The sequence below is a fragment of the Sparus aurata genome, chromosome 10 (genome assembly GCF_900880675.1).
Source record: "Sparus aurata chromosome 10, fSpaAur1.1, whole genome shotgun sequence".
NCBI lineage: Eukaryota > Metazoa > Chordata > Actinopteri > Spariformes > Sparidae > Sparus > Sparus aurata.
Genome location: NC_044196.1, coordinates 33829516 through 33855136, shown reverse-complemented (window position 1 = coordinate 33855136; position 25621 = coordinate 33829516). Strand labels below are relative to the sequence as shown.

Genomic DNA, 25621 nt, shown 5'->3' with positions numbered 1-25621 from the left:
CACAGATCAAACACTCACGTCCGGATGAGAACTGGAAGTACCAGCTCTCATAGTTTGCTGCACATGGCGTTTGGCACCAGGTGTGCTCGGGTGAAGCGATGTACACGTCGTAGTTACGACTGCAATTTGTAATGCAGGTCTGACGCACGTGTAGCAGCAGCACCAGCAAATCCGCCCAGCAGCGTTTGAAAGTGGGCTGGAGTCAGACAGATAAGGCTGCTGTGTCAGCACACTTTCACTGTTCCCGAGCCGTACTGAGCCATTAACAACATATAGTGGAAAAACACTGCGCGGTGTGACAGCGCCGGTACAGTGCAGCACTCTGAAAAGCAGAAGGCGGCATTCAACTGTGTGTGCAGTTCAGCTGTAGGTGATTGTGGATGTGGGACGGTATGTTGGGCTCACATGAACACAGCTGGTCGCTTCTCAATATGCAGAACTGTTGAGCACAGGGATCTGTGGCTGTATGGCTCTAAGATGATAAATGATACTCGAATCACTGGATTAAATGTTGTACAGAGTCAGCATACCTCTTTTTTATAGTTTATTGGTTTAAAATGGAATATATATATTTTTTGCATTACAAATAATAGTTTTTTAGTAATTGGATTATGTGGTTTGGCATGGACTCCAGAACCTGATGACTGGTGTTATCCCAGCATGATTTGATTATTTTGATTCGTTCCCTTAAAAGCCTTTAGCCTTACCATGATTTGTCTTTATACTGCAGCAGGATAATAACTCAAAACACCTCAGAGGTTTGCAAGAACTACTCGAAGGCCAAAGAAGATCATGGAGTCCACATTCATGGGGCACTTGGAAAACTAAGAGAGCCGAGCCTTCTGTGACAGAACAAGAAGCTTTGTGAAACGCCGTCCAGTCATGCTGGGATGACATGAGTTGTCGGGTTTTACACAAACTTGTTGCAAAAAAGTTCATGTATTTGTCTTAATATACCTGTTTTTGTCAACACCAACACAATTTCCCGACGTCTTACTAAAAATATCTATTGATGTCACACTTACAAATGTTGAAACATCGTCTCGAGGCTCTCTACCATCCCCTCCTCATTAAATAAAAAATTAGCTCAAGCTGAGTTATATGAACACAATGTGACATTATTGCAGAAATGTCAAGACTTAGAGATTTGAAGGCATCAGTGGATTGCAGAAACATAACTGATACTAAATCTGTTGATTTCTCCGTCCTGGAATTCTTTCCCTTCTTGTACTCAACTCGGTGCTTCTGCTTTTGCAGTTTGTTGCATTGTTCTGTTTTGATGTTACCGTCTTCTTGGACTTCTTATATATAACCGTGGTTCATTGTAAATCAGATATTTCGTAACCAAGCCACTTCTACATTATTGAAGTCGCTCTCCTTTTTGGAACAATCTACTCCAGCAGCGAGCCAGCAGCAGTGTTACTTTTGCTTTCAGCCATGATTGTCGATGTGAAAGTTCTTATTGAATAGTGGCATTATTCTGACCCGTTGGAGTCATGAAACATACAGATTCTGTGAGTTCGAACGGCAAAAATGTGTTCCAGAATTTATCACGTGGTGAAGAATGTCATCACACAAATACATAATATCCCCAAGGTTTTCCTGTCCCGTCTCTTCTCTGTCCATCACGAGTCTCCTCATCTTTTGCTGACGTTGCAGAGACGCTGTGAGGATCGAGAGACAGTCAGACTCACTTTTCTGTGCTGGCCCGTTTGAAAGCATCCCCCCCCCCCCCCTCTATTGATCAACTCTGCTGCAGTGTGTAAATCAGAAAAGGGGCTGCCATGGAGAAACTCGAACAGGGCATCTGTCTATTTATTTTTAAGCAATCTAGTTATCAGTGTGATGGCCGCAAAAACAGAAGCAGCTCAGGTAAACTGAACTTTGAGGAGATGGTTTTGTGGAGAACAGGCCACATATGACCCGAGTAAGATAGCCGTTAGGATTTAAGTGTTTTCCCTCATACCCAAATGTTTGCTTCCCTTCATCCCTCCTCACCAAAATAGACGGCCTTTAAAAATATTCCTCCTGCATCTGCACTCCACACACTCGATCATAAGTCTAAGTACCTCAGGGATGCTGCTGGATGACAAACAGCCCTTCGCTCGTGGCTCTCAGCAGCTGCCAGCGAGGGTTCAGTGATGATGGAGAACCGGAGCCTCACAAACAGGGCCTGAGATTAACAGACCTTTAGTTCACCAGGAGATTCACGAGATACCAGACTGGCACCAGTTAGGATGCTGCGCCTGGCTGGTGCACAGGGACCAACCTGTTGGCAGCCTCAGCTTCAGTCTTATGTAATCGTATCGACCTAGTCCTGCATTTATCTCACAGCAAACTGTTCAGGTAACTTTTAGAGCAGCTGATGATTAAACACGTGTCGCAGCAGGAGTAGCCAATCAGATGCATAGAAACAATGTCAGCTTTGTTCTTGTTTGCACTCTTGATGGATGCAAATACATGAAACAATGTCAAAGTATAAAATGAAGTTACTGCGAGTTGGATGAAAACTGTTTTGATATGATCTTGTCAGAACCTGACCTGCCTGTTGAAGTTTGCAGACAGAGAAATATTCGAGAGGAAAACCGATAATAAGAACTGCAAGATTTGGTAAAGTGGAAAGGGAGTCCCATTTTCTTTCATATGATACCTACTGTGATGATTTAAGAATGTCCCATTTTTGGAAAATGGCCCTGGAATGTTCTAGATGATGGCGAACAACTTGAAATGTTGAGGCAAGACGTCCCATCTGATCAGAATCATGTTGTGTCAGTGATCTGTGAATTTTGTTTTTGTTCAACCGGTGTGTGAATTGTTGTTCTTTCTTTTTAAAAATGCATGTTGGATTCATGAGTTTGTGGGGTCTTGTAAGCCCTCTACACGATTCAATAATAAAATGTGATTTATTCACGCGTTGCAATCAAATCCAAATAGAAGCTTTAAAGTACGACAGAGTGCTATTATTGTATTTCATTATTACAGTCAGATCAAAGAGGCCTGTGGGCTTCTGTTAAATATGTTCAGTCTAAAACTTTTCTTTACTGGCGGATATATTTTATTCGAAAGTTTTATGAGAAGGATAATGGAGGATTTTTCTCTGAAGTCCAGAACTCCCTGTGCATATACTGCAAACACACTGTGTGTATGTGACTGTAAGCAGTCAGACAGCCGCTGTACAGCTGCGCTGCTCTGCACAGACCGCCTCAGAGGCGCTGTCCATGGTGCTGCAGCTATGCGCCTCAGACAGCCTCTGTATGGAGGAGGGGTCCTGTACAGCCCACCGTGTGTCAGTGACAGTAAATGTTCCCATGTAACAGAACCAGAATCACCTCCTGGAGGCTCGGCTTCATACAGACAGCTCTCACTGTGAACGCCAGAATTCAGCTGCGTGTGTGTCCACTTATGTCATACAATGGAAACAAAATGCATATATGTTTGTGTAGCTGACGTCACTGGACATGTATTTATGGAATCTAAATAATGCATGATTGAAAGGGCTCGTTTTATCTGCTCATATATTGGAACCAAAGTATATAAATGCCTAATATGTTTTAAAAATCGTCACATTTACGTGCTTTGATCAACTGCACGTGAGGCGTTCAGGTACCAGATCCTCTGCGGCAGCCACATAACGCCTCCTATGGTTTTGTTTTGGGTTTTTTTCTTTTTCTTCTTCTTTTTTGTAAATCGGTGTATAGTGCGTGGCTGTTTAACCAACAGCCCTCCGACTGGAGCTCTGACTTAATAAATAATTAAAGTGGACGGAGCGGAGCTGCAGCTGATTTGCTGATGTCAGGGAGCCAGTGCAGCATTTCATGGTGCAGGGTGTAAACGCGCGGTGCCATCTGCCTCGATCGGTGCTCCTCAGCAAACCTCACACATGCGAGCCCGGCAAGAAAGATGCTGCCAACTCTCAAGATCTGGGCATTGTTCTGTGTGTCGCTGTGCTTCCTGTCTCAGCCGGGTCATTTGAAGAAGGCTTTCCGATGCCCTTCAACATGCAGCTGCTCCAGGGAGTCTATCATTTGCGTCGGGTCCTCCTATGTCCCGAGGATCACCCCCTACGACATCAGTTCTCTGTGAGTAGCCTCTGTATATGATGGTTTTCTCTCACCAGACGATAGATGTGTAGACAATTCATGCATGTGCAGCAATACGGGCTCATTAAGTTTGATTCCACTCTGTGTATTATAACGCACAGCATCGTAATGAGAGCTGGTGTTTGCAAGGCGATGCGGTCCTGACTCCTCTCCTCCTCCTCCGGTTAATCACTTCTCAGCATTTCATTTTGCTTTGCAGAGCTCCACATTTATCTCTCTGCTTCTCCCCTTGCAGGAGTATCGTCAATGGGACTTTCTCCGAGGTCAAGGAGGCAATGTTCGCTCACATGCCATCTCTCCAGCTACTGTAAGAGCACTTCAGCTGCATGTTATTGCATCTTTATTATAAGGCTTTGATGAGTTTGGGCCCTCATCGAGCCAGGGGCTCCTGGTGGGACAGAGCAATGCACGCAGATAGATTCAAAACTTATCTCAAATATGTCTTTCATGACTGCGTGGCCTATAAGTGTTACTGGTCAGACAGAAATATCAAACTAACCATTAATTAATGAAGGATTTTATCCACCTGAGGCACATGCATGTCCATTAACCAACTTCCTTAACACAGAAAAGCATTTTGTTGAATTCTGCTTGGTCCATGTCAAAGCAATAAGCAGTTAAAAGTGTTGGACACCTGGAAAAACATAATGGAAATCTCAAGTGTTGAGCTTTCATTGCAGTCCTGTACCATAACGTACCTCCCAGGGCCCATCAGTGTTCCACTGTGACGCCAGCCTAAACAAAGGCGTGGCAGATACAGAGCAGAGCCGTAACATGCATGATGATCTCAAGTGATCAAGGTTCGTTTACAGGGTTGTGCAGTGAAATGACTCATTGAGCCTCCTTGTGCTACACAAACACTCACATAAGAATGTAATAAAACAATATACACAGTTTTTCATGCACATATGCACCTACAGAGTACCCAGCTAGATGCATATTGTGTTGAGACTGCAGCTCAGTATTTCCTTTTTCTAACCATTCCCCCCTTAAAACTGGATATTTTCACATGCTACTTGTCTTTTGCAGTTTGTTCGGTAATGTGTACAACTGCGTCCTTGAATGGTGATAAAGACCATCAAATATGGTGATATTATAACATGTGTCATGTTTGGGCTCAGAGCATTAAGCTCTATTAAGCTCACTGAGTGGACTTTGTTCGCTAAATAACAATCTTACAAAGACAGAAGCCTAAAATGGTGTGTCGTGTTTGCAGCCAGCATCTGTTAATGTCTCTTATTATTCATTCCAGGCTTTTGAATTCCAATTCTCTCACAACTGTAAGGGATGATGCATTCTCAGGCCTTCCACATCTGGAGTATCTGTAAGTTCCTCTATTGTTTCAGTTCTACAAAGGCATTCAGTGAATTGGTGTAATTGCTCATCGCTTTGGCCACACAGCACTTCTGCACCCTTAATTTAATCAGTTGTAACTGGATTAAATGGCACAATTCAAGCCCACATAATAAAATAGTTTTTCAGGGTTGCTGTTATGCACATGAGGTTATGTGGTTGGCTGTTGGTCTTTCAGTGAGTGGTTGAGGCAGGAATGTATCGACCGTACGCCCTCCAGTGGTTCAATTTGTGTATGAACAGAATCGCCTCATTTGTCAACAAAATAGTTTGTACAATTGTGTTATTTATTACATTTCCTTAAGCCTGACTGGACTAAAATTTGCCATATATTTTTTTTAATGAAAAGGAAGTCGTCCAAACAAAAAGATTTGATCTTAAAGGTGCTCTATGTATTTTTATGGAAGAAATTTTAATCAGCAGAGAAAGATCTTAATTGACTGATTTTTATGCCTAAACAAACTAAATGAACTCTCTCCGTTTTCATGACTTGATAAACTGAATAAACAAATTGACCTTTATACTGTTTTACTCTGTTTATATGTGGCAGACCCTGCCACCTTTCTAGCTTCAAACAGTGTTCTTGGCACCTTATTTTCCTCTGAGAACAGCTTGTTTATTCAGATATGGAAAGGATTAATATTACTGAGTTTGTATTATTACCTCATTAATATTGGTAATATTATAATCCAAGTTGAACTCCATAGTGCCTCTTTATCCCCAAATAATTGAGCCAGTTAAACGTCTAATAGTTGTTGCAACCGTTCATTAAACAAATACAGATGTGTGTGCATAACATTTACAAAAATATGTGCATTTCACTTTTGTTAAAACTGCACTAAATGATGCAGAATCTGAAATAGAAGTTGTGACTTGATGTTGATGGCAGAAACAGGTGCTGATTTCGATCTTAGTATGTGTATGTACTATATTTCTTAAAGTAGGATTACTTTAGCTACATATAATATTATTCATGTATAAATAATAACATGCTTTTTCTTCCACAGGTTCATTGAGAGTAATAAGATAGAGACCACGTCCAAATATGCCTTCAGAGGACTCAGGGACTTGACTCACTTGTAGGTTCCAATCTTTAAAATAATTTCCAAAGAAAGACTATTGAAACGCCTATTTGGTGACATTTATTTGCTTAAAGTCAATATGATTGACGTGTGAATGATGTTTAACAGTTAACTGTTTTATGAAGGAATAAAGGAACAGTTGGCCCAAAAGTGAAACTTCAATCATTGCCTACTCACCCTAGGCTGCTGACAAGTGATGTTTCGTAGTCTGTAAAATATTTGTGGGGCACCACATGGAAACAGCTTCTCGCCATTCTTCCTGAATAACTGAAGTAGATGCGGACTGGAAAAAAACTAAAACATAAACTGACTCCATGCAGCTCTCTCATTAACGTCTTCAGAAGCCTGGAGATCCAAAACTGATTTGAGAATCCTGAAAAATGACTGATGATAATAATAACGACTGAATTTTCATTTTTGTGTGAACTGTTCCTTTAAGGGTAACTGTGTTGAACATTGATGGAAATATATTGTCTATAAGAATGATATTCAGTTTTCATTTTTGAGTTGTCCAGACATTATTTTGACTTCTGCACAACATGTGTATCATGTTTTTCCGTTGTCCTGTAGTGGGATTATGGTATTCCTAATTGCGCTATTTCCTGTTTTGATTCTCTGCTGTTGTTTCTAGGTCTTTGGCAAACAACAACATAAAAGCTTTGCCCAGGGACCTCTTCGCTGACTTGGATTCACTCATAGAGCTGTAAGTTCGTCAATCACTTACAAGTGCTAGAAAAACTGTGTAATGTCCTCTGGTTTGATCTGTCAAGAATTTATGCTGACACGTTAAGAGTGAAGAAATATCTTCTTCATCCTTTTTTGACTATGAATGTGTCCTCCGGCCCGTCTTCTTTGGTTCTCTGTAATGACATACAGCACCTCTCCTCTGCAGGGATCTGCGAGGCAATGCCTTTGAGTGTGACTGCCGTGCCAAGTGGCTGATGACGTGGCTGAAGAACACCAATGCCACGGTGTCGGATGTCGTGTGTGCCGGACCGGAGGACCTGAAGGACAAGAGACTCAATGATATGACCAGCCTGCACAACGAATGCATCTCAACGGGTGAGAAAAAACCCTGAGCCAGCTGTCCTCGCCTCTGGTCTAACTAGGATCAGTGTCGGGTGACTCAGTTAGGTCATCCAGAGAAGTGTGGAGAAAAAGCAAAAGTGGAGTTGTCTCTTTTTCAATTAAGAATGTGCCTCTCCACAGATTTCGTCCTCCATCAGTCCGTGGCATCTGAGTCTCTCTCTGTTGACACATTCAGCTATAAGAATGATGTCTATGTGACCATTGCTGCCCCCAGCACTGACAACTGCATGGTTTTCCAATGGGACCACATAGAAATGAACTTCAGGACGTATGATAACATCACAGGTACGACAACGTCTCAACGAGGTGCCTCAGAGTACCCCAGTTGAGTTTTTCACTCATGCTGGCCTTTTTCTATCCTTTCCCCTTCCTTCCAGGTCAGTCCATCGTGGGCTGCAAGTCCGTTGTCATCCAGGACCAGGTGTTTGTCATCGTGGCCCAGCTCTTTGGTGGTTCCCACATCTACAAGTTTGATGAGGACCAAAGCAGGTTCAGCAAGTTCCAGGACATCGAGGTGTCCAAGATCTCCAAACCCAATGACATCGAGGCATTCCAGATTGGTTCTGACTGGTTCTTTGTGATTGCTGACAGCTCAAAAGCGGGCCTGTCCACCCTCTACAAGTGGAACGATAAGGGCTTTTATTCCTACCAGTCGCTGCACGAGTGGTACCGCGATACAGATGCAGAGTTCTTGGACTTGGATGGGAAGGCCCACCTTATCTTGGCAAGCCGCTCTCAGGTGCCCGTGATCTACCAGTGGAGCCGAAGCAACCAGAAGTTTGTCCTGCAAGGCGAGATCCCCAACATGGAGGACGTTGTAGCTGTAAAGCACTTCCGGATCAAGGAGGAACTCTACCTGGCTATGACACGTTATATCGGTGACTCCAAAGTTCTACGTTGGGGTGCCAAACAATTTGCAGAGATCCAGGCTTTGCCCTCTCGAGGCTCCATGATTCTCCAGCCGTTCCTTTTCAAAGAACGTTACTACCTGGCCCTGGGAAGCGATTACACCTTCTCGCAGATCTACCTGTGGGATAATGAAGAGAAACTCTTTGAGCGCTTCAAGGAGGTGTACATCCAGGCGCCGCGCTCCTTCACTGTGGTTTCCACTGACCGCAGGGACTTCATCTTCACCTCCAGCTTCAAGGGAAACACGCAGATCTTTGAGCACATCATCATTGACTTGAGCTTGTGAGGGGCTGTGCCTTATTGCCTGTCCTGCAATCGAACGTCTTCCACTCAAAAGATATATTTGTGAAGGGAACAGACTAAATGAACAGACAAATATCAATTCCTACATAGTTTTCTGTCACAAATAAGAGCCGGATCAAGTAGTATTTGGAATTCTGTCAGTTTCTCAATGGCCTTGTCCTATTATCTGTTCTCATGGCCTCTCAGACTTTCAGAGATACGACCATTTCACAAAGAACGAGAGGGACAGCCAAGAGGGTGGACACTCGTACAAGGCAGCTGGTTATTCTCCTAATAATCCAGCCGACATTCCTGGGGTTGGAAAGATTTGAAATACAATTTGATCTATTTGGATGTCTACATTTCGGTTTAATCTCCCCTGTGCTAATGGTTTTATACCCCAAAAATATACACCAGGACCTGAGAGAAGGATCATTGTACTACTGAGGGTGAAGCAGGTGTGGTTGCCACTTACCTCATGTCCTCTTACCCTGTGGTAATGTACAGTATGTTGCCTTATCAGCACTGGGGTTCTGTGTTCTGATGGGCCCACAGTGCCTCCCTCTGGCCGTGATAAAGTATCACACCCCTTTGCTTTTTCCATACAGGGAATGTCTTGAAAGCACAAACCTTTAATGATCGTAGCTGAGACCCCAGCCCTTAGAGAGAGGTTGTTCAGTGGGAAAAGTTACTGTAGGTGCTATAAATTATGTTGCGTACAGTAAAAAAACATTAAAACAAGGAGTTTTTTGTTGTTTTTGGAGGTGAAATATTCAGGACTGGATATAGCTAATGCCTTTTTAGAAAAACACATATGAAGGGAAAAGAAAATCCCCATTTACAGGTAGAAAACCTTTTAGAGGAAGCAGATAGAAGCTCTTTTTATCCATTCAGTGGGAATGACCTGTGTTTAGGTGATGTCAGGGAATTAAACCTACTAACAAGTTTGAAAGAAGAACCACCGTTGTTGACTACTGATATTTAACTTTTATTTTTAGGCTACAACTTTGAAGAAAATAAATAAAGGCTTCTCACAGCAGAAGTCAGCGGACACCAATAAAATTGAGGGAAACAATATGTTCATGTAAATATATCCACTCAAGTTGAGAGGCTTTTTCAGTCTGTCTTTTTGTTCTTTGAAAATACTGAATGTTGACTTACAAACTATGACATGTACATAAAACAAGGACTGCAATGCCACTACCTGTTTGTCACACAGAAGTCTGAACTGATCTTTGCACTTACTTTGAAAAAAAAAAAATGTTACTGCAGCTTGCAAGAGCATGACATTCAAAAAAAGGGTGTTTGCCAACTTCTTTTTAATAAACCTAATAAACAGGAAGTCTAAAAGTGCTTCTACTCATAAAGTGAATGGTATTGCAAAGAAAAAAAACCTTAATGGAATATGCAAGCTTTACAACATGCAGATTCTTTTGTATGATTTTTGTTTTAAGCATATTGAATGTTACTCTCAAAATATACTGTACATTTAGTCAGCTGAGTATCAAAATAAATGTGTAAAAGTATGATTGTAAGATGTGTTTTATCATTCATTGATCATTAGCATTAGAGCTCTGGCTCTATCAGTCACAGTTCATCTTCTCCTCTCTAAGAAGCATTCATTACTTTGTGACGGGGAAATCTCACAATATAATGACACATTAACAAAGGACATTAGGATCTAAAAGCTGATATTTGTATGATGATGATTCAAATGAATATGTTAAACTGAGAGAGACAAACCTTTTGCTCTAGTTTATCACAATAAGTTGAGTGTTGAATGCACAATGTTCACAATTCTGATTTTATTCAAGAAAATATTTTTATTCATGGAAATATATGGAAATATCTGTGTCATTACTACAAGTAGCTTTGTGCTTTACCGCCATATATCTAACATGTTTCAGCTCTAGCATCTTTTAAGCCAAATATTCACTGTTAATGTACAGTTTTTTTACCTGCCCCGCTTTTTAACCCAGAATAGTGCCTGCAGGTATTATTTATGGCTGGATACAATCTTTGTAGACGTATGCAGACCATGATGACTGAACAGTCACAGACTAATGTTCAAGAAGTGAAGAGTAGAAGAGTCAGGTCCTCCCACTCCCTGTGGAGGCCCAACCCATCATCAGACAGGTATTTTCCTATCCGTGACAGAGAGAGTCAGAGGCAGGAAGAAACAGCAGGATAAGTTTTGATCGATGGAATTCAAACTACAGTGGACACCTTACTTCAGCATTGTAAGTTCATTTTCCTACATTTCTCTTAACACTCACCTTCAAATTATATTGTGATTATATGTGTTTTGCTAGAAAAATCTGCGTCAAAGTGAAACCTTATCTTGGCCAACTTTGGCCCCTTGGCCACACATCAGGCTGCTCTGCTCTACAAGAATAACACCATTGGTGTTTAGATCGGCTCCATATAAATCTCACTGTCACCATGCTAGTTTATCTGCCACCAGGCACCACATTTCCTGGAAGAATGGAGGCTGACTGACAGTCGGTCTGGCAGCCTGGTGCAATTTTTATCTGCTTTTCACAACTTCATTATGGATGAAATGAATGAATAAACTCACATTTTATCAGTGTTGTCATTGGATAAAACTAGTAAAACTATAAAAGCAAGTCAGCTGTCTTTGTAACAGCAATGCCAACAATAATCCCACAAGTCTGTTTCACTTTATTGTGAAAGGCTGAAACATTTTAATGTCTTTCAGCTCCTTGTTTTGTTTTTATAAGAGCAACTTTACAGATGTGGTCCAGTCTCAGTGCTCACATCTACTTTGATCCCAGGAAGCTTGATGATATTGTACAGCATTTCCTTGTTTTGAAAAACAAGTGCCCGTCATATTTTACTACCAACATACACACAATACTACTTTACACACTATAACCACAAGAACAGGTCTACATTACAGTAAGAGTTACATAATATATCTTTGTAGAATGATATTCCATGCTTCAGTATAAGACAGCTGCTCCCATTTCAAGTCAGCAGGCTTCAAATCCACATTGTGTGTTCGGCTATCAGAGCGTCACAGCAGGAGGAGGAGCTTCAGATTCAGCAGAGTCAAACAACTTTGAACCTTTGCCAGAGTAACTTCTGTCTCTTCCTGTTATCAGCTTCTTTGTTATCTATAAAGCTCAGGCAAGGGAGGAGTTTTGATGTCAGGGAAATAAAACTAAATGATTCCAAATATGTATGCATGCTATTTCTCTCATTCGTATACATTTAAATGATAACAAATTGTGATGAGATGAGTTATTGTTCTTTATGTAACAACGATAGTATTACAAAGCAAACGGTAATAAAATGTAATCATCTGTATTATCAATGCCCAAACCCTAATCAAAATATGCTTTAGTTTCCTTAAAGGGATATTCCGGTGTAAGTTTAATCCATGGTCTAACACACCGTGAAACTGTGTTACACTCCCTCTCGAGAGATCAAGTTTGCAGACTGCTAGCTAACGTAATTTTAGCATCCTCAGAAACGACCGCATGACAACAATACACTGCAGTAAAAAACCCTAACCTGAAAGGGAAACAGAGAAACAGATGTCAGGTAAGCGTCACCGTCAGAGAAAGGTGTACAATTAATGAAGTAGTCTTAACACTGAGTAATCTGAGTACTCATTCAGTATCAGTACTGCAATCACCATTCACAGCTGTTCAGAATACTACACAGGTGAAGAAACTCAAATCAGTATGGGGATTGGCTGGTAGCCTTTCAAACTCACACCTTTGTGGGTATATAAGTCATTTGGATAGTCATATAGAGGTGAGGATAGGATTGAAATGATCTAACATGGAGCCAAAAATTGCAGAGGAGGTGGTAAACTTTAAGGTACATGGTCGGTATCCTGAGGGTTTGACCGCCAAGGAGCGATATACAATCAGAAGGAGAGCGGAAAACTTCAAAATAAAGGGTAAGGATGCATGTTCTATCAACCCTTGAACACAACAATAATCTGCTTTGGTTTAGCTACCTACAAAACTAACACTGTACCACTCACTCATCAGATGGGGACCTGCACTATGTTTGCAGACGGAAGAAGGATGGCTCTGAGCACCTGGCCAAAGTAGTAATGACTGCAGTGGAGGCCAACTCCATCTTTGAGGAGTTCCACTGCAGTCATTTTGGTGGGCACTGTGGTGTGGAGAAGACCCACAGTGCCATCATCTCCAGGTATTATTGGCCAGGGATGTTGGAAGACATCCGCAAATGGGTGAGTTGGTATTCTCAGACTCTTGTGTCCATACATGTGCTGTTCACACACACACTTCTTTAACCTGCTTTACATCCAACTGCCACAGTCCTGTCCTGGTGTACTTGTGAGTGTAATGTGTATTCTTGCAAATGTAGTTGGGACTGGCTGGATGTACCACTGAACTAATGTGTCTGTTCATGACAAGTTTGACTTTTTGGTTCCTTACAGGTTGCTCAGTGTCCCCAGTGCCAAACAAAGAGGGCAGCCCTTAAAGAAAAGAAGCAATACAACCCAATCGAGGTAGAAACAGTCATGGCAGACAGTCAGCTCTCAAACACATCACTGATCACATTCTCATGTCCTATTGTCTTTTTTTTCAGGTGACTGAGCCTCTTGAGCTTGTGGGGATGGACTTGGTGGGTAAACTTACACTCACAGGTGGTGGCAACCAGTACATATGTGTCATGGTTGATTATTTCACCAAATGGGCAGAGGCCTACCCACTAAAGAGCAAAACAGCAGTCGAGGTGACAAATTGTATTCTTGATTTCTTTTACAAATTTGGTGCACCTAAAAGACTGCTAACAGACCAGGGCAAAGAGTTCTGCAATAAGGTACAGTGATGATGCCTCATTTGTCCCCAGTATGCAACCACTGCTGTACTGACTTATGTCATGTCATCTTTATCCAACTAATCACTTGAAGGTCAACTATGAGCTTTGTGAAAGCTGGGCATTGGAAGGAGCCTTTGTTCCCCATATCACCCACAAACCAATGGCCTTGTGGAGAAACTTAATGGAACAATACAGAGGTATAATTTGTTTTTCAATACCGGAATGAGTTGTAGCTCCGTATTACTTGATGTTTGGGAGGGAGGCGATGTACCCCTCAGAGGTGCCACAGCACTTTGAAGTAAGATTGTTCAAAGTTCTCACCCTTTTTTTTGTGTGTGTGTGCGTGTGTCTAACCACTACACATGATTTGTCACAGGTCACAGAACACAAAGTCACAAGCCTCCTCAATTCGGAAGAACCCTGTGCCGGCCTTAAAATGAGGGAGGATGTCCACAGACGTGCTCTTGCAAATGTAAGGAAAAGTCAGGACAAGGTCCGAAAAAGGAAAGAAGATGGAGGCCAGGAGGACAACTTTAAAGTCGGCGAGCTTGTCCTCCAGAAGAACAGACGACAGGAGCAACGCAAGGGGGGCAAGCTCGAGGCAGATTTCCTTGGCCCCCTGAAAATTGTCGCACTAGAGGGGAAGAGTGCAGACCTGGTGTCCCAGAGGGGAAAGCAAAAAATGAAGGTGAACATAGACCACCTGACGCACCATGTCCAGCCAGAGGAGAGGGTCCCTGCCAAACTAAGAAAGGTGTTGGTTTCCTCTCCTCTGGCTGGTCCATCACATACACAACAGACACACACAAACAGCACACATGCACCCACATCCTCTGGGACACCAGGCTGCCAGAAATCCCCAGGACCTGCAAAGGATACAGAACATTGTGAGTATAGATTCATTAAATTATGTATTCATCAATCATGCATTTCACAAATAACTGTCACTGATCTTCATCCTTGCAGTAATCAGTGACATATGGGCAGGTGGCCGTCAAGAGACACTCTGGTCCAGGGTGGGGCCATACAAAGTGTTCTCTGAAACACTGAAGCACCTGGCCCCAGGAAAGGAGTTGGAGACGGAAGTAATCTCTTGTTTAAGTTCTCATTGTTTGAATATTTTTCTCAGTTAGCAAAGTGTAACGTCGTCACTCTTGTACTCACAGATTGTCAGTGCATATTTACTGTTGGTCTGCATGAGAACAAGAACGAAGATGATTGACTCTTTTGCCATGTCTGACATCTGGCAGGGATCCCAGAAACAGTATAAAAGAGTGAGTGCCATGTCTGCCAATTCCTATAATAGTGACATTTTATACATTGAGATGTCTCTGTGTAAAATGTATTTTTTTTTTGTTTTTTTTTTTAGCTGGATCTTGGCAACCATGATGTGGCAGCGGGGGCCGTATGTCATCAGGGTCACTGGACACTTGTTGTGAGTAATAGTTAACTGAGTGGATACAAATCATGTGACTATCTGGTGTACAAGTGGATGGCTGTAATCATCATTTACATTTCCATAGATTATGTATATGAAGGAAAACCGAGCCCTCTTTGTGGACCCATTTGGGGCCACAAAACAACAAGTGGACCACTGCAGGGATATAACAAGGTGAGTGAAACGTCAACTCTAATGTATTCCTTGCCTTTGGATGATACTGTGGCAGCAACACATTACAACATTATCTGTGTCCTGTTGTCCTTTTGAAGTTGTTTCAACACCAGTTAATTGACATTTAATTGGTGAAGATCTTAAATGAGCTGAGGTTAGACATAATGAGCTGTGATCAATGTTTTGTCTGTGTAGAGCACTTGTTCGCAAACATTGTCCGGCAATTGGACGATGGTCCTGCACAACCTTGGACCACCCGAAGCAGCTGGACTCCACATCATGTGGTGTGTTTGTTTGCAAGGTAGCAATTTGACTGTCTTTGGCAATCCATCATCAGCATAAGTCCATTTTCTGATATAAAGCGGTCACTTTTCAGCTTGCAGAGCAGATCCTGCAAGGAGTCATAATCAGTTACGCAGTGGACCAGCAGGGTGTAAACAGCATCAGGCTGGAAATGGCAACGGCCCTGTTAACAAACACTGGTATGTACTTCTCCACCAGATACACTGAAACATTTGTGTCTGTATTGACATTATATAAATACCTGTAATTTTTTCTGGTCTGTGTTTACAGATGACCTGTCAGACCTGTGTCGGGCTTGTGGGGAGGAGAGCTCAGGGGCTGATGTGGATGAGTGGGTAAGACGGTGAATTTTCATGTTGACCGACAACAAAATGGAAGATGGGGATCCACCCTAGATGGGTTACCTCCACAACACTGGGTGAACTCTTATCTATCACACGGTTACTGAAAATGCATAGTTTCATTATACTCGGTCAGTGTATCTTTTGGTCATTCGATTTTCCTTTCAGAAATGGGTATTAAAAAACTAAAAACTAGTGGCTATTTGATTTTCGTTTTAGAATATAAAAATTAAACTTGAAATACAGGGCGTTTTTCTTTTTTATGGTCAAAAAGGGATGAGCGAAATCATAAAAATGATTACATTTTCATTTTCTATTTCATATAACAAAAAGTAAAATCACTAGAAAACAGAAACGGAAAAAAGGTCTGTTTATTCATATTCTGAGACCGGATGTTGTCATTTACTGGACGGTGTTGTGTAGAAGAAACAGTAGGCTAGTAGGCTACGGTGGAGCAATCTACCGTGACACATGGACATGGAACTGCGGTCAAGCCAGCCATCACCCCGATCTCCGTGGTCAAATCAGCCACACTTAAATTTCGAGTGTACAAGTATTCTCAGCATTATGGTAAATGCGGACTTTCGGTTTTCAAAATAAAGTTATTAAGAAAAGACAGCTATAATTCGAACCCACATTCAATAAAATATGTTACATTAAAGCGTTTCATGACCCCATGATGAATAAAAAACACTTAATATCAGGTAGCTATCTTTACAGCACCAGTGTGAAAAATGCCAAAATAAAAGTCCCATGTTCATGCCTCCAGTTTGCATATTTGACCATATTTGAGGTGCTGTAAAAACACTTCGCTCAATATTTCCTTGCTATGGATGGTATATTTGACATCTACACATATAAGACTACAACTATACTTGATATCAAGCATTTTTTACTGCACCAATGTGGAGAAATTCAACAATAAAATTCCCCATTTGTACCTCCAAGTGGCATATTTTCATATATTTAAACTACTGTAAAAACACTTTGCTCAGTAATTCTTTGCTATGGATGGTATATTTGACTTCTACACATATAAGACTACAACTATACTTGATATCAAGGAGAAATTCAAAAATAAAAGTCCCATATTTATGCCTGGAGATTGCATATTTGACCATATTTGAGCTACTGTAAGAACACTTGTGTAAAAGTCAGATATATCACCCATAGCCAGGAACTATTGAGCAAAGTGTTTTTACAGTACGTCAAATATATGAAAATATGGAATCTGCAGGTATAAATATGGGACTTTTTTGTTGAATTTATCCACATTGGTCCAGTAAATTTGATATTAAGTGTGCTTGTAGTCTTATATGTGTAGAAGTTAAGTATACCATCCATAGCATGTAATTATTGAGCAAAGTGTTTTTACAGGAGCTCAAATATATGAAAATATGCCACTTGGAGGTACAAATGGGGAATTTTATTGTTGAATATCTCAACATCCGTGCAGTAAAAATGCTTGATATCAAGTATAGTGGTAGTCTTAAATTTGTAGATTTCAAATATACCACCAGTAGCCAGAAATATTGAGCAATGTGTTTTTACAGCACCTCAAATATGGCCAAATATGCGAACTGGAGGCATAAATATGGGACTTTTATTTTGGCATGTCTCTACTGGTGCAGTAAAGATACTTGATATTAAGTGTTTTTTTCTTCATCATGGGCTCATGAAACACTTTAATGTAACATATTTTATTTTAAATGTTGGTTCGAATTATAGCTTACTGTTCTTAATACCTTTATTTTGAAAACCTAAAGTTAATACGCTGTTTCTCCGCGTTTACCATGATGCTGAGAATACTTGCACACTCGAAATTTTAGTGCAGCTGATTTGACCACGGAGATCGGGGTGACGGCTGGCTTGACCGCAGTTCCATGTCCATGTGTCACGGTAGATTGCCCCGCCGTAGCCTACAAGCCTACTGTTTCTTCTACACAGCACCGTCCTGTAAATGACAACATCCGGTCTCAGAATATGAATAAACAGGCCTTTTTCCGTTTCTGTTTTCTAGTGATTTTATTTTTTGTTATATGACATAGAAAATGAAAATTGAATCATTTTTATAAATTCACTCATCCCTTTTTGACCATGAAAAAGGAAAAACGACTTGTATTTCAAGTTTTAGTTTTATATTCTAAAACGAAAATCAAATAACCACTAGTTTTTAGTTTTTTAATACCCGTTTCTGAAAGGAAAATTGAATGACCAAAAGATACACTGACCATACTCACTTGCATGTCTTTGCACTGCCTTTGGACACTGATGCTGCTGAAGGAACACTGACAAGACTGACCCAAGCTAGGGTTTTAAACCAAGAATTTAGCACACATTGTCAAAATATCTTGAATAATGATACATAATAATGTGTAGTCAGTGTTGGACTACTTCATTCGTACACACCCTTTCCTGACTGATGCTGCCCTGTTTAGCAAAATCTGACATCTGTTTCTGTTTCCCTTTCAGGTTGAGCGCACCACATGCACCATGTGGTACCACATCGAGTGTGTTGGTCGTCCCTCAACTGAGGGCGACTTTTTTTGTAAAGGATGCCAATAAAATGTGCAGCATGCACACTTGTACCTATTCAATCAAGTTGTGATTAATTGAATGATGCTGAGTTAATATCATTGTGATAAATGCTCAAGCCCGAGGGTTGCTTGCTGTGTGTTGCTTAGGACAAAAAAGAAACATTAACTCACACTGAAATAGACTGAAATATCATTTGTACTGTATTCATTTTTCTTTAGTGATTTTGAAATCCTGGCTGCTGATATGTGTTAAGTGCAACCACTTTAGGTACATTTTCACAAACACAGGGAGGACTTAAGGAGGTCTGCATATATAGTTCTGTATTGTTACTGTTTATCTATTGTAGGCTAGTTAATTTATTTCATACATGGTCGGTACAGGTGTTTGTATCACAGGTTGATCTGGGCGTCTCACGCTTTGCCACAGCTGACCGACCTCCCGCTGAGTTCGGGCTGGGTGTCAACATACTCTGCAGACTGTTTGGCAAGCAGGCTGTATGACAGTGTATACAGTTTTCATATCCCCTTGGCTTCAGCTTATTAACGATGTATGCGGCTGGGAACGGTGGCTTTCATTCAGTAACTTTGAACGCAGCGCGGAATGAAAGAAATACTCGATGGTAGGAGGTGTCACAAGTTAACCTGGACGCTGCGCACTCAACGCGACAGCGAACAGCGTCTCCGCTGCTCTCGAGACGCTCAGCGTGAACAAATGCCTCATAGTGTTCCACCCACCAGCTGTATGTAAGTATAGACATTCACGACAAAGATATGAGACCGACAACATGCACTTTTGAACGATTTATAGACAGTTGCGTATTTTCGGACAGGCATCGTCACAGTCACCTACACTGTCACTGTGTGCTCTGTAGCGCTCGTCTAACAGTTGTTTGCAGGTAGCAGACCTCGGGATCTCCGTGTGGAATAAAAGTGCTCAAGCCACGTCAAAACTAATACACATATACATGACTTGGATCGATGAGCAGGGTGATCGGAATGTTTTTCCTGGTTAGCGGACATGGCCGAGGACCCCTCTCCAGACGTGATTCTCAAACCACACCTCCAGCACATCTGGGACCCTCGCCAGTTAAAATGAACGCCAGTTAAACTGTCACATCGGATTTGTCGGAAATGATAAATGAAACTCACCACCCGAGAAGCTTCCTTGTTGTGGGGAAGCCCTTTGAGTCGATTACCGAGTGCAGTAGAGTGCCCCAGTAAAGATCATCATTGAGCTGCGGAACCCTACTGCACTCGGTAATCGACTCACATGGCTTCCCCACAACGAGCCTGCAGCTGGAGAGGTGAGTTTTGTTTATCTTTTCCGACAAATCCAGCAATGATATCAAATGTTTGATGCCTCGAAATAGTATTTCTAATGTTGCTGAAGTTTGGTGCTGTTCTGAGCATTATTTGAGGCTTTTTGATGGCGGTTTTATATTTGGACCTATTTACTGCAGTGTATTGTTGTCGTGCGGTCGTTTCTCAGGATGCTAAAACTACGTTAGCTAGCAGTCTGCAAACTTGATCTCTCTAAGAGTCTAACACAGTTTCACGGTGTGTCAGACCATGGATTAAACTTACACCGGAATATCCCTTTAACAGGCCTGTTTTAAACTTTCTCATAGATAATGTTGTATCTATGTCATTACTACAAATATCTTTGTGCTTTACCACCATATATCTGACATGGTTTCAGCTCTAGTGTCTTTTAAGCCAAATATTTACTTTATATTTATTTATTTATTTAATTTTTACCTGCCCCATTCTTTAATCCAGAATAATGCCTGCAGGTATTCTTTAAGGCTGGATACGATCTTTGTAGATAGTATGTAGACCATGTTGACTGAACAGTCACAAATTAATGTTCAGGAATTAAAAGAGTAAAAGGGGTAAGTCCTCCCACATCCTGTGGAGGCCCAATTCATCTGGTCAAACAGTATTTTCCTGTCCATGACAGAGAGAGTCAGAGGCAGGAAGAACTACAGATAAAGCACAGTATGTTAAGTTTTGATCGATAGAATTCATACTGCCGTGGACACCTTACTTCAACATTGTAAGTTAATTTTCCTACAAGTCTCTTAACATTCACCTTCAAATTTTATTGTAAAATAATCAGTGTTCTCACTTTAAAGAAACACAGTCATGTAGACCTACTCTCCTTCAGTTTCCACTCTTGTGGTTATTTGGTGTCATCAGAATGAAAGTTTACACGAAAACACAATATTTCACCTTGTACCTGCGACCACCAAAGTCTATTAATGAAAAGTCCACAGCTCTGCTTATTCAAAGTTTAATTCCTGTTGCAGACCTGAAGGAGGAAGTTTAAATTCTTAATGTCAGTGAGGGAAAAGTGTTGCACTCTGTGTAACAAACACGTAGTTAATGCTGTCAGCAATTCTAGTAGTTAGGACAAGTGTAGTAGTTTCAAGTTGTAGAAATGATTTTGCATTACTTCTGGTACTTATATGTAGATACAGGGAATGTCTTCTGATGGATTTGTACCTCACCTAAAAAAAAGGTTTCTGAATATAATTTAAAGTGAATATGATATGATTCATAGATCATGTGACAGTAATATTCTAACCTTCTCTTTTTCAGTTATGCTGAAGAAAAGAAATGAATATCATCGGACAGCTCCAACTGCCAGCACCTCCAACAGAAACACATCCTATAATACAGTGTGTAATTGACAATAACCTCAAGAAGCTGAAAAGATTACTAAAGGAGAACAACATTAATGGCATTTACCCATGCACAGAGTGTAAAGACAGCATAACTCCACTGACTGCTGCTGTTGTAACTCACAACAGGGATATTTTTACTTTCCTTTTGCAGCAGGGTGCAAACCCAAACAATGCTTCAGCACTAGGCTTGACACCTCTACATTATGTCTCACTACACAAAGCACCACTTGATTTTGCAGAAATACTGCTTGAAGCAAGAGCTAATCCAAATGTATGTAATCTACAGTTTCACACACCACTGCAAGCTGCTGCTATGTATGACAGACATGATGTTGTGAAAGTGCTCAGCTCTGCTGGTGCACTGGCAACACCCATATCTGTCAATGATCCTAAACATGTGACTCACAATGAAAAAATAAGTCAGATGATTCACAAGCTCGCATCGGAAGGAGATAAATTCTGCTCTGTAATCAGATATTTCCTGGATATGTTAATTGCTGTGCAAAGTAAAACACCTGAACAAGTGTTCAAAACGTTTTACAGTCACATGCTGTTGGAGGATCATCAGACACATCTGACCATGATTGAAGTTCTTTTTAATGTAACTGGGCAAAATGAAGCGAAATACTGCCAGGGAAGTATTAAATGGCTGAGGGACACTGGAAATCTGAACACCTACATTGAAGGAGCAGTCAGACGCATTCCAAACATTCTCCAGGAACATGTACATCACACTCTTCTTACTTTACATGCAGTTCTGTGTACTCTGGAGGAAATACCAAATGAACAAGCACAAGCTTTAGTCCCCAAACTACTGGACCAGCTTTGCTTAAAAGATAAACCTGATGTATGTGAAGGTGTTCTGCAAACACTGTATGTGATAACACAGAAAACAAAAGGCAAAGATGGCTGGGATCTGAACTTTGTTAGGAAATTATGCCAAACAGTTGCTCCTTTTGTAAAGGACCATCACCACTCAGAGATCAGAGTCTTCACATATGGTGTCATTGCAAACTTACTTTCAGTTGAACATGTGGGTGACATCTTTACATCAGTGGGGATAACTGCAGTGCCTGAGGACATACTGATGTCTGCAGAAATGACCAACAATGACAAGCTGAAAGAAGTTCTCAGACGACTGAACAATTATTTCAGAAAACCAAACGTGGAATGTGAGGACTGTACAGCCTCACCTGGGCCGAGGAAAAAGAAGAACAAGAAGAAGAAAAAGAAGAAGAAGGAAAAAACAGACAAGGAAGAAGACCCAAATGACAAGTATTTGAGTGATACAACTGATCCAACATCAATTCCTGTTGTGGAGTCAACTTCAAATGTTCAGCCACTCCACTCCAACACCACTGTGTCATCAGATACACACACATGGCTACAAATCAGCAAGAGGTGGAGAGAAAAATTACAGAAGCTGGTTAGCACTGATGGAAGCAGAGTAACCAGAGTTGGGAGCATGAAGTATGTGAATGATGAAGAGTTCCGCATAGAAGAGGGCAGTGATGGTACTGACGTCTTCTTGGGGCTGAGAGATGATGGCACTGAGGTTGCTATCAAGAGAATGAAAAAAAGCAACTATCAAGTTCTGAGGAATGAGGAGGGATTTCTACGACTTCCAGAACTTGATCATCCATCTATTGTACGATACGTTGACTTTGCAGAGGATGAGGACTTTGGAAATCTTGGTCTTCAGCTTTGTGAATACACCCTGGAAGAATGCATCAGAAACAATGATGGTGGTCTGCTGAAAGAGAAACTTGTCTATCAGGTTCTGGAGAGTTTAAAAGTGCTTCATTGTCAAAATCCTCCAATTGTCCACCGTGATCTCAAACCACAGAATGTTTTGATTGGTAAGGAAAAGTTCAAAATGTACTGAAGTAATGAAATTAAATCGAGAAATTCAGAAATGAACAGTAACAGTATTCCAAATGTATTATTATTATACCTTTATCTGTGATTTGTCCGCTAGATGTTAACGGGAGGGCGAGATTAGCAGATTTTGGCATCAGTAGACGGTTACTCAAAGGCCAAACAACTTATTGCACAGGCAGTGCAGGAACAAGATGCTGGAAGGCCAGGGAGACTTTAACAGACGAAGCTGACATACGATACAAGTCAAACACTGATGTACAGGTCAGTTTTCACTAGCAATCACAAACTAGCAATGTGAGTGACTATTGAAGAATACTTCTATTCATTGCTCAAATGATCGGTTAATTTAAGGTGGCAGGGTTGCTGATTTATTACATCCTCTCTGGAGGACACCATCCTTTCGGCGACATAGCTTCATTGAAATGTGAGTACAACATTGCATGAAAGGTTTGTACACGCTTGGACCATGTTGAAGATGTAGGTGGCAAAGGAACCTCATCGAGTGGATGATCGACATAAGAACCAAAAGATCAGACCTACAGTGGAAGAATGCTTGAGTCATCCCTTCTTCTGGAAACCTGAGAGGTAGCATCAGTTTCATTGTCCACCTTTTATTTCTGTGTATAGCAGCTCGCATTGTGTTAACACGAGTCGATGCCCACAGAGTGGCTCAGTGAGGCTGCTCTTAAAGGCACAGCAGTGCTTTCATCTCAGTGCTAACATCAGCATGCTAACATGTTTACAATGACAATGCTAACATGCTGATGCTAGCAAGGTATATTGTTTACCATGGTCTCCATCTTACTCCCAATTTCCACTGGATACGTCTCCGCTGTGTTGCGTCTCCGCCACGCCAGCGGAGCTGATAGGTTTCACTTAGTCAATATGTCAATCCCCAGGAGGTCCGCTGCGCTGCGCATCAGCTCCGTCCCAGCTCCGGCCGCCCTCCGGCACAGATACGCAGGACTTCTATTTCTGGCGGATTGCCGGAGCACGACGCAGCAATTCTGCTGAATTTAGCACGGAGCAGACTGGAAGTCAAGCACCGAAATAACAAACAACATCCTGTACTTTTCAAAATAAAACACTCCGTGTTGACCCAGCACAAATCTCAAAAAAGAGACAAACACAAGCTCTTCTGCTAATCCTTCGGTCCAAAACACTTCGTGTTGTTGTGTTTATAACACAGACCTATAACTGCGGTCGTGAGTGATTATGTGATTATTGCAGGAAACTCCTCAGCCAACCGCAACCGGTGGAGATTGCCGGAAGGCAGACGGCGAGCAAAACCGGAGCGGAGCTGCAATGCAGCGGACCCGTATCCAGTGGAAATTGGGGGTTAGTCTTGCATGATCGCATGCCAATACTGTAGATGATAATTTGTACCAAACACAACCAGACCTAAACTTGGTTGATGTGAATTAATATTAGGGCCCGAGCAGGTAGACCTGCGAGGTCCCTATTGTTATTGGAAGGACAGAAATTTTCTTCTCCAAGTTTGAATGCAGTTTTGGATGCCTGAACATACCCAAAAACTCACCAAATTTGGAATATATGTTACATCTGGCTAAAATTGCGATCCTGCATTGTCATTGGGCGTTGTCGTGACCTGCGGGCTCTGTAGCGCCCCCTAATGTTCATTCCCGCCTCCCACAATTGCGTAGAAGAACGAAATTCAATACGCAGATTCCTCATGAGCAGACGCACAAAAAAGTCTGGGGGGACCATACTGTCACTCCAACAGGAAGTCAGCTATTTAGATGTGTGGCGGCGTTTTTGTCCAATTCATGCCTACTTTGAAAATGATCTGTGTCCTAGAGCTTAAACAACCACAGTCTTCAAATTAACTCAGTAATTTTCTTCATGTCTTGAGAACAAAAGTTATGGAAATCATTCAGCTGCGCCAAAACTTTAGTGGGCGGTGCAGTGGAAACAATTTTTTCCTCACGCCGTCAAGCATCGAGGCTTTATAAACTTCATCATACAATTTCCTATCCACACCAAACTGCTCGTAACTGTAGAGGCTGTCTCCCTGAACAAATCTCAGCATCAATACTAAGTCGGCCATTTTGCTTTTCGCCACCATTTGAAATATTGCCAATCTTCATACTTAAATTATCTCCTCCTACAGATGTAACGCCACCGACTTCAAAGTCACTCAGTAGCATCCTGTGACCTTGAAGATGAAAAGTTATTAAAAATCTTTATCCTACGTCATACCTGCTGGCCACAGTGGAGCGGGCAATTCGAATCCTTTGCCGGTAAAGCATCGTGTCCTCATAACTTCTTCATACAATTTCCTATCTCGGCCAAATCTCTCAGGAATGCAGAGGAGTCGCCCTGATGAGATCTGTGGTGGTCATGGGGCGTGGCGGTGACGCGTGGGCTCTGTAGCACCCCTATTGTGATGCCCCGCCTCCTACTTGTACATAGAAGGACGAAAATTGGTTGGCACCTTCATCATGACCAGACGCACAAAAAACCCATTTGGATGCTTACTCTCACTCCAACAGGAAGTCAGTTATTTTGATGTGTGGCGGAATTTTTGACAAATTCATGCCTACTTTGAAAATTATCTTGTCCTAGAGCTTAAACACCACAGTCTTCACATCAACTCA

General features: G+C 41.6%; 1 protein-coding gene across 2 annotated transcripts in view; it reads left to right on the top strand.

Annotated features, from left to right (window-relative positions):
* The first annotated feature begins 3575 nt into the window (after positions 1 to 3575).
* Positions 3576 to 25621, top strand: part of lgi2a (leucine-rich repeat LGI family, member 2a) — a 23925-nt gene continuing 1879 nt past the window's right edge. Inside the window, exons 1-8 of one of the 2 annotated variants that reach the window (XM_030431634.1) lie at positions 3576 to 4079; positions 4336 to 4407; positions 5353 to 5424; positions 6461 to 6532; positions 7167 to 7238; positions 7428 to 7597; positions 7745 to 7909; positions 8002 to 8546. In XM_030431634.1, coding sequence (XP_030287494.1) covers positions 3901 to 4079; positions 4336 to 4407; positions 5353 to 5424; positions 6461 to 6532; positions 7167 to 7238; positions 7428 to 7597; positions 7745 to 7909; positions 8002 to 8546 — 1347 coding nt within the window. In that variant the 5' untranslated portion in view covers positions 3576 to 3900. Of the gene's footprint in view, positions 4080 to 4335; positions 4408 to 5352; positions 5425 to 6460; positions 6533 to 7166; positions 7239 to 7427; positions 7598 to 7744; positions 7910 to 8001; positions 10351 to 25621 lie in introns of those variants that run through there. The other variant, XM_030431633.1, reaches the window with a different exon arrangement.